Raw genomic sequence first — 18,032 nt, 5'->3', positions numbered from 1 at the left:
AGTAATACGTAATTTGATATCTTCGTATATTTGTAATGCAGTAATTATTATAGTATGTATATAACAGTGACTTGTACAACTTTTATCGAATCTCATTCGGTCCTGACAAGTCACGTGGTTTTGTTTATAATTTACTTTTGATTCGAAATTTGCGAAAATACTAATGTAGCACGTGTGGAAACTATTCGTCAGAATCTGTAAAATTTATCATTGGAAGCCTTTTAGTTATGTGTGTATATTTATTGGTAACGTCGTGAAGGGATTCGCTCGAAAATTGTTCAATTTCACCAACAAAAATAGGGACATTTACGACATTCTATACCGATGGAATATTTCGAGGACGCGAAAATACACCAATGAATATACAAAGTTTTCCACGGGGAACGCGGAAAGTATGGTCGATACGATCGAACGCGAGATTAATATGGAACGTAGCTATGCTACCTGGTTCCAGAAGACGCGTGATGTCTGTCTAGCAGTCGTGTCCAATATGGCGTTTGTATTGTGAATTGCATTAACGTGCAGGTAAGACTTGATTTGATTTCTCTCAATTCTCATTCAAGGAATGAGTAAAATAATGAAAATCTGCGTAGCTTGTGCACATGACTGCACGTTTGCTAGTATTTTCGATTCCATCGCGCGGAATCAAAGGTAAACGCAACATTTTCCTTAAAATATGTGAACTTTGTCAACCTTTGCACTTTCAAGGTCCGGACAGTGAGGTACGATTTTTATGACAGGTGTGTCGTACGAAAGATAGGTGTCCCTAATCGAACTGTTTCGCGTGAAATAAGAAATTTACACCTAGCAAAGAAAGAAAATCAGTTAAACAGAGATTCGCTGAACGATCAAATCCGCGATTGATAATAAATGTTATTTTGGTCTGAGTAGAGCAGAGCTGAGCCAAATTTAAAACAAAAGTGTGTTGAATATTATTTTTGATAGTGGATGAATCAGTGTCAAATTTGGAGCAGGAATACGTTTGTATTTTAATTGACATCTACTATTCAAAATAATATTCTGAATAATACAATCAAAACAATGTTACCTTTAATTGTATTTTGATAGAAGTGTTCAATTTGTATCCACAGGTCCTGTTCCTGCCTCCAGTGCAATTGTTTCTGTGAATGAAGGGAATGAGATAAATATAGAAAATCTGTAGTTAAACAATGTACAATGAACTACGGTGGGAATCTGCCAGATTGGCACCAATTTAATGCCTCACAGACGAACGAGGTTACACCCAACTCTCAAAATGTGAACTCTGGTCATTTGGCGTTCATTCCTGGTGTTAGTCCACCAACATTGAATGCGCATAGTCTTAGCTCTGATGGTCTCAATAAGCATCAAACCGAATCTAACTACAATTCAAGAAATTTTCAATTGTACAACAATGTCTCGAGTGGTCCAAATCTTTCAAACAACAGTCCTCTTGCATCCATGGTGCAAATGCAAAACTGCATTGGCCATTATGGTTCTCCAAACACAAGAAATCCTATGCTAGATAACTTAAATGCTTCTGTGGATCCAAGAAACACTGTGGTTGGAACTATAAACGATGAAATAGGATATAGAAATAACCAGGTGCCTTTTAATGGACCTATTGGTCACTTGAACGGACCAAATTGTAATATAAATGCATCGACTGGACCTGCATCTGGGCCTGGGCCTCGAACTACTTCTGTACCAGGGTCTGGAACTAATCCTGTAAATGGAATTGGGTCTGGCTCTATATATGGATCCGGTCCTAGACACGGACCTGTATCTGGGTCAGGCCCAGGACCTGGAAATATGGGACCAAGAAATACTAATATTGGTTCAGTACCTCTTGGGAAACCTGGCCCTTCCTCGTTTGTGCCTTGCAAGGGACTGTGCTGTAATTCAGATCCTAACATGAATTATCAACAATGGGAAAAATTTGGATCCTACCAAAATAATACATCATACAGAGATAATGTACACCCACCTGGTTATCAGATAGAGAACAGGCATTTTGGAAATAATTGTAATTTTAGGAAGGACAATCTAGAAGGTAAAGAAACAATGACACCTGTAATGTCCAATGCATCTGCTGTAGATCATAGAAGAAACTTTACAGATTACAAATATCATAAAGATCATTTAACGCATAGAAACTATCCAGCATCTTCAGGGATGTTTCATAACTATCCTGTGCAAAATTACAATTATTCAACCGAACATCAAAAGTATCCTTATCCTGTAAAAGAACATCCAAAAACGAATAATATGAATATGTCGAATCCAGGAATGCTTAAACATCAAGATCAAAATTTTATTGCTCAACAAAAATTTAACAATAAACAGTTTCAATATCAAAATGGGAATATGTTACCTAAAGGAGTCCCTACTATGAATGTTAATGGAAACATGGCTTCAACTTCCCAAAATCTTTACTTTAATTCCCAATATGCGAGGAACATTCCAACAGAAATCGCTCACGAATGTCAAGAAACCACCGATAATGGTGCGGTAATAAATAGAATGCCAGGTACTTATATGCATAATTCTTCTGCTCAGCAACAAACTAACCAACATAAAATTGCAATACAAAAATTTTCAATTGAAAATCATCTTCGGGAAATGAGCAGAACACCTGGGTATCAATCACATCCAAGATATAAAGAATGTGTTTTGAGGTACAGAGAATTATTAAAGTTACAACAATCGACTGGTTACCAAAATCCTGTTCAACAAACTCCGCGTGTTGCGACGCCAGTCAACACTGCAGTACCACCAATCAATTTGCAATTTGATCAAAATGGTATGTTAATAAACTCGAATTTCATCACAGATGGTTTTTCTAAATTGCAACACGCACCATCTATGGAACAACAATCGGAAGCTATGGAGAAGCAACAGAAGGATCAAGCTATCGCCATAGCTAATGAAAAGTGCCAGCAAACACAGCAGCCAGGACAGTTAATGATTCCCTCGGAAATCGAACATGTTCCTTCCTCGTGTGCAGAGACCTTTCAAAAGCAAAATCAGTTTCCGATACACAAGGACTTCAATCAAAACCAATTGAAAGTGCAAACTAGCGAGAGTCATAGGTTTGATACCTTGAATACTGATACTAGCAACAAAACGATGATGCAGCAGAAAGCTTCTAAACAATTTGCCAACAAGCCTGATCTCGATGTTCGACAATTTTTGGCTAATTGGGATGAGACAGATGATGAAGAGGGACCGACGTCGAGTTTGCCAGATACTGTTTTAAGCGATACCACTCCAGTCGTAGTCGTCAGCTACGAGAACGTTGATCTTTCATCAAAATCACCACAAAGTACAGAAGTCACCAGAAGGAACAGCTTTGATTCAAACAAAACGCCATTGGATAACGAGAAAGAAGCTGAAGCAAACATGATAACAACACAAGATTGTTTGGCGATATCGTATTCACCGCCAGAAAGCGCGGAAATTGCCAAAACCACTAAACGGACGATAGGAGAAGGCGTGGTAAAACCTGGGAGCATCATACACTGTATAAGCAATGGTCCTGATGAGATACCTACGATACATATAGTAGATAACTTAGAAATAAGCAACATTTTAGGAGCGTCCAACGACCAGGTCATAGAGACTTTAGAAAAGCAAAAGACAATATCGTTCTTTCGAGAAACAACTAATAATGAAACGGAAGCTACAGTTCTTAAAAGTGCTGAGCAGCACAACAAAAATGAAACTTGTATATTGTCTGCTAATTACAGTACGTCCCTTGCTAATGTGAACAAGGTTACAAATATTCAGGATTCTAGGATTTCTGAAACAATACAAACGGACACCACATCTATAAATAATCAAGAACTGAGAGTTTTATCAGCAAAAAGTAATTTGGATGTTACCGACAATCTAGATTTAAAGAAGCAAAGTAGTTTTGCCAGCGAAGAATCCCACAATCCCGATGACATAAGCTTACCGGATCTACCAACGTCTGAGTGTACGCCCATCTCCACAACTTTGAACACTCCTATTCATTCCGATAGCGAGGAATCTTCGCAAAATATCGAGGATCTATCTATATCTACTAATCCGATAGAAGTAATGCAAAACAGTCCAGTAATTAGTTTTACACAATCTCCAGTAAAAATGGAACCATACGGACAATTGAACAATGAAGATAAACTTAAAAATAGATCTCTTGGCACACTAGAATTGGAATTCCAGAAAGAAAATCGTTACAAGAACAGCGCCGCTACGAGTAACCACGAGCAAGAAGTAATTATTAGTAATTTTGATTTCTCTCCGAGTAACTCTAAAACAAAATCGGCTGAAATTGTTAAAGATAAACAAGTGAAAAATCTTGAAACCAATTTAGCAAGGAAAAAAGTGTTCTTGATAGATGGCAAAGAAAACGATATAAGAGTTTCAGACACATGCGCTGCTTTAACATCTATCGCGTATGAACTAGAGGTTCAACAAGAGATAGTAGAAAGTGAAAAGAATTCTGAATGTGAATCTCCTAACTCTGTACACGGAGAAAAACATAAAGCGAGAAGATCAACGGATTCAACGAAATCTGTTATTCAAAACAGCGACTCCACAGCAGATGTAGATAATATCGCGTGTACCGTGATTTCGACTGCTTCTAATGCAAATTTGACAAGTCCTACAGAGTCTGATGACGAAACGCAAACGTCCAAACATGAAAGAGCGCTATCTAAAAGACAGAAAATAAAAAGTTTGAATGTATCTATTAATACCATCAATCCAACGTTAACGGAAGTTAACTTAAATGCAAGGAAGAGAATAAAAGGGTCTGGAGGTTGGGAAGATAAATGCATAGATAGAAATGCCGATAAATTAATAAAAGTTCAGAAAAAGAATGTGGAACATTTAACGCAATTAAAGCATTCCGACATCAAAAGATTTGCCGAGGATGATTCGAACTCATCTCAAGGCGACGAACATTCTGTGTGCCATATGACTTCCCAATCCAAGAATTATTCTGTTACTGTGATAAAAGATAACGTTATTTTAAGTGATCAGAAATCACGTGGTACCACAGAGAAAAATATAAATATATGCTGTGAAAAGTCATCTGAATTTCAATTAAGAACAAACAATACCAAAGAGCTTTCTGAAGAGATAGAACTTAAGAAACATGTTCATTCTAAAAATTTTAAGAGGTCTGAAATATTACATAAAGATCTGGAAACCATAGATGGAGATGTTAAATTTACTACGGATGAAATAAATTTGTTGAACGAATATAGAAGGAAGAAAGATAGATTGTATCAAGATAAAAGTATGGAGGAAAAATTACAAAAGGTGAATGATAATATAGGTTATCATAAGACCAATAAAATGGAATGTTCGCAACTTAGTCAAAATAAAGAGCTATCGGCAGTACGTAAAGTAAGCTTAGAGCAAAACGTGTCTTCTCCGGTAAGTTCTGAGAACTTGGAAATCCCAGAGGAAACGAATAGACACACATATTCAAAGAGTTTTGTTAAAAACGTTAACTCTGATTTTGGAATTCAAGTTGCGAACGTGAACTTGAAAATTAAAGATAGCGAGCTTGGGAAAGACTTGATCTTAGGAGACAATGGTCAAGAGCATGTCAAAGATTCTCTGGATGGTATAAAGATCGAGATAAACTTTTCGCGTGCAGAACGAAATTCAAAAGGACAAGAGCAAAACAAACGGCTATTGTACGAAAATTTCAGAACAGCAGATGATCGAAACGTGTATGAAATTGATAATTCGCTTTCTTATCCTGTTGCTAGTTGTTCTAATAATGCGTTGGATTGTCAACATCGACTGAGTTCTAAAAAACAAGAAACTTCGGATAATACGAAAATATATGACACAATACATAACATACCTGAAAAGTCTCTTATGACAGTAGATGCTAGCGAAGCAAATAAAACTGAAAACAATATAGCAACATCAGCTGTAGGTACAAGTGCGAGTACCACTCTCAACGAACAGAGAAGAAATTCATTGAAAGCAGACGAAGATGCTTTAGTATCTATTACATCCAAAGGAATGCGGAATTCGACTTCAGAAAGTCGGAATCTTAATAAATTATTACACAATAACGCCTCGTCTAAGGATTCATCAAGATCAGAGATAATCGCGGGTACTAATTATTCTCTCGATGTTGATATGACTAAGTCAAAGTGTGCAATATCTAATACTGCCATAGTTGATGCAGATAATAAGATATTAATTAAGGCAAAGAATAAGTTTGAGGGTGAAGATAGTTCCATGAATGTAAAGGATGATCGTATAGCTAGAATACAAAAACAAAGTTTTAATTTAGTAGAATCTTCTTCGCAGGCAACGATAGAAGCGTTAAAAAATGATGACGAGAAAGAGGCGACCAGCGTGTCCCACATGCTGAAAAACACGAAAAAGCTACCAGAACTTAATCTTATAGAATTGAGCGCAAAGTCGTTAAGCACCTTGAACACTTTAGACTTCACTTTCGATAAGTTAGACTACAAGAAATGCTCAGATGTGAATTTCGATCGCGTTCATACAAGTGTGGAAGAGGTTGACGAGATGGACGATAATTATGTGGGAAAGTGGAAAAAGCCAAAGATAAATCACATTTTTGAAGACTGTGACATGTTCCAAAGTACCAGCGGGTATATAAATCCTATTTTTTCAAGCGTAGATAAACTGGAGAATTTGCATACAGTTCCTGTATACACTACCAAAGACGGAAAGATATCTTATAGCCCTAATCGAAGATTCGCGCATCAGGAATTGATGATGGAAACTCGTAAACGAGAAGGATGCTCTTCTATGCGAAAGCCTCACTACACAGATACTTGGAATAGTTACTACAGTTCGAAGTTTCGCAAGTTGTACAAGAAAAAACGATATCATGGTCTCAGCGACAAGAAAAAACACGAGTTTAAAGACACAAAGTGTTTATATGAACGCAAGAAGAACTACGTGGACGACTTTTGTGGGAGGAATCATGTTAAGTATAAGGAATACGTGCATAAAAATAACAATCCTGTTGAATGTAAAATGTACAGTAGCAGTGATTCTGACGAGGAAATCATAGATCGCAGCAAGTATCGTATTGGTGAAATAAGTAATTACAAAAAGAATCATGTTATCGAGAATAAAGCTATCACGATTATTTCTAAATCGCATAAGAGAGAATCAGTTGCAGATGACTCAGATTTAAAAAATAAAAATAAAGAAAGTACTGCATTTGATATCCATTCATCCAAAAGTGAAGACATACTTTTGGAAGAGATGCAGTCACTTCAGTCCCGTTCTGAGAATGATTTACGTAACAACCTTGCTTCAGAAGAACTTGCTACAGTTATATTAAATCCGAATTGCGGGGATGCAAATGAAAATATTAAATTTAATGGAAACAAATCTCCAATGCCAACTAAAACCCATGAGTTTACTTCAGAAAGCCTTCGGTTAAACAGAGATCAAAATTTAAATGATAAATGTGCTAGTCCAAGTCCTATTGTAAACGAAAATACAAATATTTCTAGCGACGATAAAGAAGCTATAGGTTCCAGAGATAAATGTTCAAGTTCAAAGGTTCTGGAAGGAGAAGCTTTATCGAACGAAAACGAACAAATGCTTAATTCATATTCTGTTAAAGAAAAAGAAAATGACGAAGTACATGTTGAAGAACAAAATGAAGAAAATAATTTAGAGATATCAGAGAACCAAACTTCTATTTTGGAAACCGAAGGTAGTTCTGAAAATATAGATCGTATTGAAAATTGTGAAGACTTGGAAACTAAAAAATCAGAATCTGAAGTTAATGAAGCAAATTGTATTTCAACAGATGCAATCTTAGATCTGTATATAGACGCTGATAACACGAATAAACAGAAATCAGAAGAGTCCAAAAGTATATCCACTGAAATAATAGAAACATTGTCTAACAAGGATATTAGTGAAATAGATGAAGAGAAATTTTTAAGATCTGAGGAAAGCATTTTAATATGTGAACAAGAGAGTAATAAAATAGAAACTTTAAATGAAGAGCAAAAGAAGCACGAAGAAAGTACAAATAGAGACATAAAAGAAAACATTGCATCATTGGAATACAGGAAAAATGATTCACCAACACGCAGCTCAAAGGCAAATATTGATACTTACATGAACCAAGAGGAATTTGAATCTCGTATAGTGCAGGTAGATACAAGTGATCAACAAAATTCAGAACATATTTTTATTGATACAGTTAATAATGATAAAGATTTAAATACGAATTCTGAACAAGGAGACTCTGTAGTAATTGAAAAATACGAAGAATTGATTTGTGTAGATCTTTCTAAGAATGCAGTTTATATCGAAGATGACAATACAATTGATAACTCGGCTGTACTTCACAGAGATGAAGTGAAAGTAGAAGAAAATTATTCTAACAAAGTTCAAAGTAAAGATGAAGATAATTTTAATCAAGATTCTTCAATTGAAGAAGAGATGCCTGTTTTAAGCTTGTACTGCACCATTAAAGATTTTTCAGCTAAACGTACTGAATGTAGGAAAAATGAAACTGTAGAAAATGAACAAAAAGAAAACCAATGTCAGTCGTCATCCCTTATATCTTACAAAAGTTCAAATGATTTGCCAGAAAACAATATAGATATGAAAGCAATACCAAAGCTTGTCATAAAGAAAACTGAAACATTTAGTTCAAAATCGGAATGTTCATTAGACTCTACAGAACCTGGGACTCCTGCTAATAGATACGATACAAAGTTACTAACCGATGTACGTCAAAAAATACCAAAAATGATAATCATGAATAGCAGATCTCGTTCAGTAACCCCTACTATTGAAATTTTGGACAGACCTAAATTTGAAAGAATACAAACTATTTTTCCAGAACATAACGATACTAGTATGGATGTAGATAACAGCGATTCTGAACTGGATACATTAAAATCTAACAATTATGCAAGTAAGGTACCGAAAGTGAAAATAAAATTGGAAGATATATCGTCCAAGGACTTAAAGTTATACTTAAAACGAAAAGCCATTAAACAGAGTGAATCCAAAAAGGTTAAAAAAATGAAAACACAGGAGAGTAAGACATTAACAATGAAATATGAAACAGAAGATAGTTCGGAAACAGACAGTGTTGATACTGATGATGACGACGACAAAGCACCAAAATTGAAATTAAGAATGCAAGAAGAAGACAAGTCTTTGTCGCCAGATAGAACCAGAGGAAAAGATACAAGTATTTCGAAAACATCTTTCAAAAGAACTAGAAGAACAAAAGAAGAAAATGGAAGGCACTCTGTAAAATATGATAAAACCACAACTAACGATGATGAGATAAGAAAAAAATATCCACAGTGCATTACTGAAAAAATTCCCAAAGTTATAATAAAAAGAACACAAATTGGGACGGAATTCAAGTGCGAAATTAGTAAAAGTAAAAAGACATTAGCTATAGAAACATCGAAATGGCAACCAAAAGTTAAGCTACAAAGACTGCAAGTTCTGGATCACATGGTTATGGATTTAAATCAATCAAAAGTTACGTTAAAAAACAAATCTGCGATAAATACATTATCTAACATGTCTGCACATATTGCAGATGATGTTAATGATACAGATTCATGTCATGATACTTATGTAAAACTATGTAGATCCAGTTCAGCATCGAATTTATCTCGTGCTAAGTGTAAACAGAGAAGATTGTCTAACCCCGATTACATGAAAGTAGATACAAAATTAATTACTGATTTTGTTGATAGTAGTTCAGGGGAAAATAAATATAAATCACTGAATATTAATGAAGTCAAAGTTGACAGTGATAGCAAAAATTTGAAGAGGAATAGTAAGAAAAGACCACTTTTAAATAAGAAAATGGATCATGGTCTGAATGATGATAGCGAGAGTGAGACAAAAGACTCAATTGTATCTAAAAATACAACAGAGAACTCCTTTAAAAATCTTCTGATAAATGAAGACAATGATCTAGTGGTTAAGAAAAAGAAATCTTTCGGTATTAAGGAAAGTATATCTTGCATAGAAGACAGATTTGTAGAATCTGGTATACGTTCGCGTAATTTTGACGACATCGACAATTCCATAATTAAAGTTGACTCCTCGGATGAAAGCCAAACCACTATAGAACTTTTACCAGCGTCTCCTGATAGCAGTGATGACGAGTCAAAGAATCGTGAATTCGACAATACAAATAAGATACATATAAATGGCGCAGTACCAACTCAATTAGAACTGGAATTAGAACTTATGGATAATAATGAGAAACAACGTTCGGATACACTCGTACCGAAAATTAATGAATTAAGCTTTATGGACATTGAAAAATGTGATCACCCATCGCATTCCAGGAAATACACCGACGAAGAATCGACGAAAACGTATTTCAGTGATCTTCAATATTCTTCTCAGAGTACCTACAACCAAAACAAGATACAAAGACTAGAAAAGAAATCAAACGATTATTTTTACTGCAATGATTTATTAGTTAAGGAAGTATTAGCTGCTAAAGAAACACTAAAGAAATGTTTAACTCGATGTGCAAATGAAAATACAGAGATGACAATATCGAGACATAAAACAGTAGCAGAGAAGAAGCAAGGTTTAAGTTTCAATTTTAAGGATCTCGACAAATCCCATTGTAAGCCTGAAGATGTACACGGTAAAAACATGAAGATACATAAAAAATCTGGAAGCACAGAGGAAACAGAACACAAATTTATTCATAAATTGAACATTGAGAAAATCGTAGAGAAACATTCCAAAGAAGATAAATCACCCTCCACGGGGAAAAAAATAAAATCAAACGATTTACAAGATGAAACACTTTACTCCGCGGAATGTCCTACAGCGTCGACATGTGGATATACTAGCGTACCTGAAGCAACTACAATTTCCTTAAGAGCTACTAAGAAATTTAGTCAAACTACGACAGACGAAGAAAGTAGCGTACACGATCCAGAAGACTCCCAAGATGAAGTATCCGAGAAAAAAATGGCTAGTAGTATTCAAGATCAGAAGGATAACGACAGTACAAGTGAAACAAAAGCGAAAGAAGACAATATGCCATTATTAGTGCCAGAATTTGCATTAAATTTTGATTCCAGTTCGGACAGAGATAGTTCGCGATCTCCACCTGTTATAACGAACCAAGAAGAGCTTGAAAACGCGGCACAAGGTATAAAAGATACGAAGAGTAAAGTAATAAGTCCAATTGAGAAAATCGAGGAGGATGAGAAACATTCCTTCAAAGACTGTGAAATGACTATTGCTGATATTATAACGCAATTAGCTTACCATGAAAAGGTAGAGATATTCTTTTACTTTACATAATTAAATAAAATTATTTATAACTGAGTATTTTTACGCTATGTTGCAGGCAACAATAAAGCATAGAAGATACTGCAATTTATGCGAGAGATGGTTCCCTACAACATCACGACATCTACGGCATTTAGCTGGATATCAACACCGTTATATGGAATTGACACAGCGCAAAAGCATTCATGCACTTTTCATTCTATTCACTGGTAAACCCTGTCCCAGACTCCTCCCAGCGACTGTCATTCGCAAAGATTGTTCCATAGGGGAATTAACGCCTTTACAAATCGCTGTTCAGGTATAATATTGTACTAAACAATATTCTAATAATCAAAGTATAGAGAGTTTGAAAAATGTTGCATACTAACATACTTCCATTTTATTAATTATATGTTTCAGGATATTGCAAACTATGTGGAACACACCCAACAGGAATTTAAAACAAAAGAGTGATAGCACTGGTCACTACAAATTATTTTGGCTGCGTATGTATGTTTCCTGTGATCGCTTATAGTGGAACAAATAATGTGAGTACCTTTAAAAATAAAGTACTATAAAGAGGAAAAAGTGAAGAAATCTGTGACACTATCAATCTCAGTTGAATTATATATGTTCATTATATAATTACTACTATTAATAATAACACTACCTTTGTACAATTACAAAGTAAAATTAACATCCATGAACTTTGCAGAAATGCGTTGTTGATCGATGTTAATTGTTAAAAGTTACTTGAAAAAAAATTATTTTGAGTAGTTAGGTATTTAGCCAAAGATTTTAGCTACAAATTACATGTTAGATTATTTATAGTTTTCGAAGACTGCACAGTCTTTTATTTGTACAAATGAAGTTATGAGTAATATGATAAATGAATGTGCTCGTTATAAATTTTTATTTATATTGTGAAAAGACTTATATATATATATATCATGTATAAATATACATATATATACACACACATACACATATATAAATCTAGGTATATATGTATATTTATTATTATTGTTTTAAAACAAGATATGTACTCTTGTAACGTTAAACAGACCTAAAAATATATACAGTTATATTTGTATAAAATTATATATTTTAAGCAGGGGTAGTCAATGTAAAAGATATCTATATTGTATGTTATAAGATAAAATTAGTGAACTATGAGATGTTAAAGTTTTGGGAACCGATGTAACAAGAATGTGCGCCCAGAAAATATTAAGGTACCATTGCAAACTTCAGAGTATGTAAATTTTATAAAAAAAAGATTATCTCTATTGTTGGGATTCTTAATCAAATATTATATATTATGAGTATTTAAATAATAATTTGTAGACTTATTTATTTCTTTTCAATATGTGACTACAGTAACATCACGTAGCACAACAGTAACATCTCATAGTTAGTAGAAAAATTCACACGTAATACAGTGATACCTGTTCACTCCCCCTGTCACATGTTTATATTTTATTCAAACTATTTAAACGTGCCTTATGAGTTACTGTTTACAACTAATGAAGTTTTTAATTGTTTTAAATGTTATTAATGTTTTTTCTTATTATTATATTGATACATATGTCCTGGGAGTAGGAAAAATCCTTAAAGAGTAAGTTCCTGGAAATAGAAAGAAAGGAAATATACATATATATTTCCTGTTAAGAGGCTAAATCAGGTGTTAGTACAGGGTTTCAGACTATATTGACAATCGCTTCATACTTTTCTTTTTCTTGGTTTATATTTTAAAGAATAAAAAATACAGTGAAAGTCACCTTATCGATACGAAAGACGAAGTTCTATCGTGAAATTTAACCAAATAGAAAAAAGAATATATATATACATATACATAAGTCTATTGATTGTTATTCCACTTAATATTTTGTTTCATAAGTTTGTTTCAACTATTTCATATTTTATTCGCACGAGTGCCTTAAGATACACCTAACAGTATTTGTCGTATCGTGTTGTATATAAGATTAAATGAAACTATATATTTTATGCGCATTCTTATGCGTATTTCTAATGTTCTTATACGGAATGTACGTAACGTATGTTACAATTATGAGAACATACATATATAATAAAGAATGTACAGTTGTTTAAAGGACATAAGTTAAGATATCTTTTTGTAAGTTTTTGGATAAAGTTTATGTTACTTGGATATCTTTTAATGAAATTTTAATATAAAGGCCACTCTCGTAGATATGTTCCTTGGACATTCACATATTTATAAAGTAACTGATTAATTATGTATAGTGAGATAAATGCTCTCATAATTGAAGCATTATTATGCACGAGTTTTATAATATCAATGTGTGTTCTATGTGCCTAAATTTTAAGGAATTTATATACATTGAAGTTCAAGTATGCATAATACTACTTATGCACGTTTAACATAATAAAATATACATCACATGTACATTCCGTAGAGAAACAAATATGAAAGTTTTTTTATAAATATTCATAATTATGTGATGAAGAATTGCATCTCTTTTGGCGACATGTGTGCTGTGTCTTAAAATAAACCTAAGAATCTTTAAATAGCTTAGTTATGGATAGACGATATCCATGTGAAACAAATGCAACAAAATTGTAAATGTGACATTTTTTATCGAACATTATCATAATCGACAAATTTAACAAACCAGGATATTCTCGAGAAATCAAACTATATTTAACATGTACTTCGATTAGATAAAAAATGGATTATTAGTGAATTCACTTGTTGACTTCCATTAATATAAATTAATATAAGGTTGCACTGATTTAAATAATTCCAGTTAAAAGAATTTATATTAAAAAATTAAAAAAGAATAATTTTATTTCTTGATATAATTATATTATTATTGAATTTCGAGATCAAATTTTCTGTGCAAATTACGAGTTATAAATTATAATTTGTAATATTTTTTTTTTTTTTTAAATTTAGAAATTTAAATGAGACAAATTTGTATAGTGACAAAAAGTGCAATTGTATATTTTAGCAATGTTTACAATTAATCATTCCGTCAAACATATTAATTTTTTAAATAATCGTTAACTATGCAATTTTTGAAATCGAGCAGGTGGATGATATTAGTGTTTTCCAAGTAGAAAGGATTACAATCATAAGAGTCACCAGAAAAAATTTTTTAATATAAACAAATGCGGATTACTTGAACATTGCTTTCTGTTAATACATCTAAATCTCTAATCTTCTTAGAGGGTCGCCTTCCAGAGTTTGGGAAGCACTGGTTTATACAGTTATGCTAGTTTTATACACTGCGTGTGTTTAATATGTAATAAACGTGTGACATATACTACACTAAGCGGCAAGAGTGTTTTAGATTTGTAACATTTTTTTTTTTTCAATGTTACTAGCTCTAATGAATTAATTTAATGTTAAATAAGAATTGCCCTAAATTTTAAACAATTTATGAATACGATAACATTAATCATGATATGCATTAACAATAAAATTGAATAATTACTTAAATTTGTGGCGAAAATATCTTTGTAAAAACATTATAATTCAAATTTCGATTACAACCAACAAATTGCCAAATGTTCCCAGGAACGTTATGTAAATGTTACATATCTAAACACAGAACCATTCCATAAATAAGAATAAGAAATTTTATTGGTAGACATAAGGATTGTATGAATCAATAGAATATTTTCTGTTATTGTACTTAGGCTACAAAAGTGTATACAAAACTCTAGTTGATACATTAAAAAAAAAAATAATAAATAGTGAAAATTAACGTGTCTTTCAATTTATTTGTACATTCCTATTTCCAACTATTGTGCAAGCAACACTTATTGTGTTAAATATTCAAGATAGTAATACAATGAAAAATATGATGAACGTATTTCAAGGTTCGTCAAGAAAGTCGCCAAACAAAAGGAAATCGTCGCTTCTTTGTTAAAATAGTAACGATACTCAGCAAGTACGTTAGCATTCAAGGAATCAATCTTTTTATCATGAGCTGCAAATGACCTTTGCATTCACAGGTTCTGAACATCTTGGCATAGCTTGTTACAAGCGAATTCTATAGTTGCGTGCCGAGTGCACTCGTTAGTTGCATCTGAGTTACCCCCACCAGTTGCTGGGATCTTTTTATAAGACAAATCGTAGTAATGCGATAACAATATTCACAAAGATCTCCATCACTGTTTCCTCAGCTCGAACTGGCCGACCTTCGCCCCATTCCCTTCAGATGACCATCCAGCAAGTGAAACATAAATACAACAGATTTAGAGTAGATTTGTTCTTCACCGACCAATATTTTTGAACCAAACTATAGCAGATAACTCATTTAGCGCGTGCGTGCGCTTGTTGCGAATCGCTAGGCTTGGTGGGAATAGTGACGAGCAAGTTGGGAGTCTCCCGGGCGACATCTTTCGGGGTACCATTGTATAATAAGACCTGCATGAAAGGAAACCAAATAATCATCAACAAATCTTTGCATATAAGCTGTTATTTGTTCAGCATTCACAGAGTGTTCGCCAGGAAGATGGCGACTCGAAGAAATAACAAATCCGTGTTTTCGATACAGCAGAGATTTGAAATTGTGCAACAACTAAAAAGTGGCGCGTCTGCCAGGAGATTAGCAACTAAGTACGATGTTCACCCCACCACTATTCGTCGTATACGACAAAATGCAGCGGCCTTGTACACGTTCGCGAAGCAAGGGGTCGAAATGAGGAAACGGAAGAATATACGGAAACCAGCGAACGTGGAACTGGACAATCGGATGTACACGTGGTATTTAGAAAGAAAGGCGCTCGGGAAACCCGTCACGAATTCGTTATTGCTATAGAAAAAGCAATCGAATTCAACAGAGTGTGCGGGGGACCAGCGAAGCCCATCTTCAAAGCTAGTAAAGGCTGGCTGTGGAAGTTTAAGAATCGTCATGGTATTCGTTTGTTAAATATCAACAAAAAGGAAGATGGGGAGGTCGTAAACGCCCAAGTATTTTTAGATGACTTTGCGCAACGAGTGGAGCAAGAAGGACTCGAGTACAAGAATATTTATACCATGGATGTAACTACTCTTTTATGGAAGGCTATTCCCATGAAGATCTTGAGCGATGAGCAAAACATCGAGAGAATACAATTGGAAAAAGATCGAGTAACCGTGGGCTTATGCGTCAATGCTACAGGAGGCCACAAGCTTGCTCCTTTATTTATTCATAAAATAAAAAATCCAAAAGAACTGAAACATGTTAAAGATAATTTGCCAGTCATTTTCAAAGCACACTCGCGAGCTTGGATAGATCAAGAAATATTTACGGATTGGTATAAGAATCATTTCATACCAGCTGTGAAAACACATCAATTAGGTACCTGTGATAAAGTTATCCTCCTCCTGGATAACTATCGACACAATCTCCAATTGACTGAAGAATTCCAGCAGGATGATCAATTTCAAATCGTACGCTTACCCCCCAATGTTACCTCCCTCCAACCTATGAACCAGGAACTAATCGAAAAAACCAAGATGTCCTTTCGCCATAAAATGCTGGACCGGGTGTTAAGTTTTCCTGGCGGGGCGCGTGAATTTTATTTCGACTACGATCTTAAAGATTGCATTGATCTGTTGCACGATGCATGGGCGGGAATTAGCGCCACGAATATTCGAAATACGTGGAAGAAGGTTATCAACCAAATCCCCGAAGAAAACACGACAAAAGAGGAACCAGAGGATCCGTTGGAGCCTAACTTACATGAGATCATTGGTGTGATCACTGGGGACCAAGTATACGAAGAAAGCGTCAATGAATTTTTGTCGCGGTGCACGGAAAAGGAGAACAATTTCTTTGAAGAGGAATCGTCGTCTTCGAGATCGGATTCGATACCTTACGAAGAAGATCTGGAGAAAGCATTTACACATCTGACGAAGTGGTCCGAACGAGAACCTGATTTTATCAGGTTACAAGTACAATATCTGAGAGGCTATTATAAACAAAAACGATGTTAATAAATAAAAGGGATGTTGATAAATAAGTATAAAATGTTAGTAAAATGAATGATGCTTGTGTCACCGATACGTTTTAATAAATTATTCTTTATTTTTCTAAATGCGTAATTAATAAGATTCCTTGCTTTCTAGTGCTACAATATATTAGTTAATATGTCAAATTTATCAATTTTAAGAATATTTTATTAATACTAATTTTAGTACCAGTAACGCCATCTATGACGAAACGTTCAAGCTTGTAGTGAAAATAGTTCCCACTGTCGCCGCAAGATGGTGCCACAGTTTATTAATTATTTTTTATTGCACATAAATGGATAATCAATACAATTCTTTGTTTTATAACGCTACAATACACTACTTTAATACATTATTTAACCATTTATCTGTAGTAATAAATATCACCCTTTGGTTAGTGACGCCATCTAGCATTTAAAAGAAGAACTATTTTCAGTACAAACTTGGGCATTTTACCACCGATGGCGCTATTAGTACTTTATTTTAGGTGCAAGCAGACCCAGCCATTAGTACTAAAACCAGTTTTAATAAAATTGAAAATTTTGATATAATTACACATGCGCTAAGCATTTTATTATACGATCAAACAAACTTACCTGTGAAGTTCGATCGTAATTATATGAAGAGCCTCGTTCGAGAAGATCAAATGTAGTAGTACTCGTTCCTAGGCTATTTCACACAATTGATCTTCGAAGAACGAGGCTCGAAGTATAATTATTTCATACACTTATTATTTAATTTTACTTTTAGTTAATTATAAGGAAAATGAGGT

The 18,032-nt window shown here is 34.1% G+C and overlaps 2 protein-coding genes across 2 annotated transcripts; both read left to right on the top strand.

Moving 5' to 3' along the window:
• The first annotated feature begins 68 nt into the window (after positions 1–68).
• LOC128874296 (uncharacterized) lies at positions 69–15,884 on the top strand. The gene is made up of 4 exons (XM_054118903.1): positions 69–525; positions 1,092–11,283; positions 11,357–11,596; positions 11,698–15,884. The coding sequence occupies exons 2-4, from the start codon at positions 1,177–1,179 to the stop codon at positions 11,749–11,751; spliced, it is 10,401 nt and encodes a 3,466-aa protein (XP_053974878.1). The 5' UTR covers positions 69–525; positions 1,092–1,176; the 3' UTR covers positions 11,752–15,884.
• LOC128873548 (jerky protein homolog-like) lies at positions 15,780–17,245 on the top strand. Its single transcript, XM_054117174.1, has 2 exons — positions 15,780–16,021; positions 16,108–17,245. The coding sequence occupies exons 1-2, from the start codon at positions 15,780–15,782 to the stop codon at positions 17,243–17,245; spliced, it is 1,380 nt and encodes a 459-aa protein (XP_053973149.1).
• Positions 17,246–18,032: the final 787 nt, after the last annotated feature.

This window comes from Hylaeus volcanicus, chromosome 3 (assembly GCF_026283585.1).
Source record: "Hylaeus volcanicus isolate JK05 chromosome 3, UHH_iyHylVolc1.0_haploid, whole genome shotgun sequence".
NCBI lineage: Eukaryota > Metazoa > Arthropoda > Insecta > Hymenoptera > Colletidae > Hylaeus > Hylaeus volcanicus.
This window is presented reverse-complemented; position numbering and strand designations above follow the sequence as displayed.

What these genes read in the sequence shown, in the direction of transcription:
- LOC128874296 (XM_054118903.1), top strand. Translation starts at nt 1,177, where the DNA reads ATGAACTACGGTGGGAATCTGCCAGATTGGCACCAATTTAATGCCTCA. An exon ending in AATTAGCTTACCATGAAAAG is followed by an intron (nt 11,284 to 11,356) that starts GTAGAGATATTC and finishes GCTATGTTGCAG; the next exon opens with GCAACAATAAAGCATAGAAG. An exon ending in CTTTACAAATCGCTGTTCAG is followed by an intron (nt 11,597 to 11,697) that starts GTATAATATTGT and finishes TATATGTTTCAG; the next exon opens with GATATTGCAAACTATGTGGA.
- LOC128873548 (XM_054117174.1), top strand. Translation starts at nt 15,780, where the DNA reads ATGGCGACTCGAAGAAATAACAAATCCGTGTTTTCGATACAGCAGAGA. An exon ending in GTGGAACTGGACAATCGGAT is followed by an intron (nt 16,022 to 16,107) that starts GTACACGTGGTA and finishes CGAATTCAACAG; the next exon opens with AGTGTGCGGGGGACCAGCGA.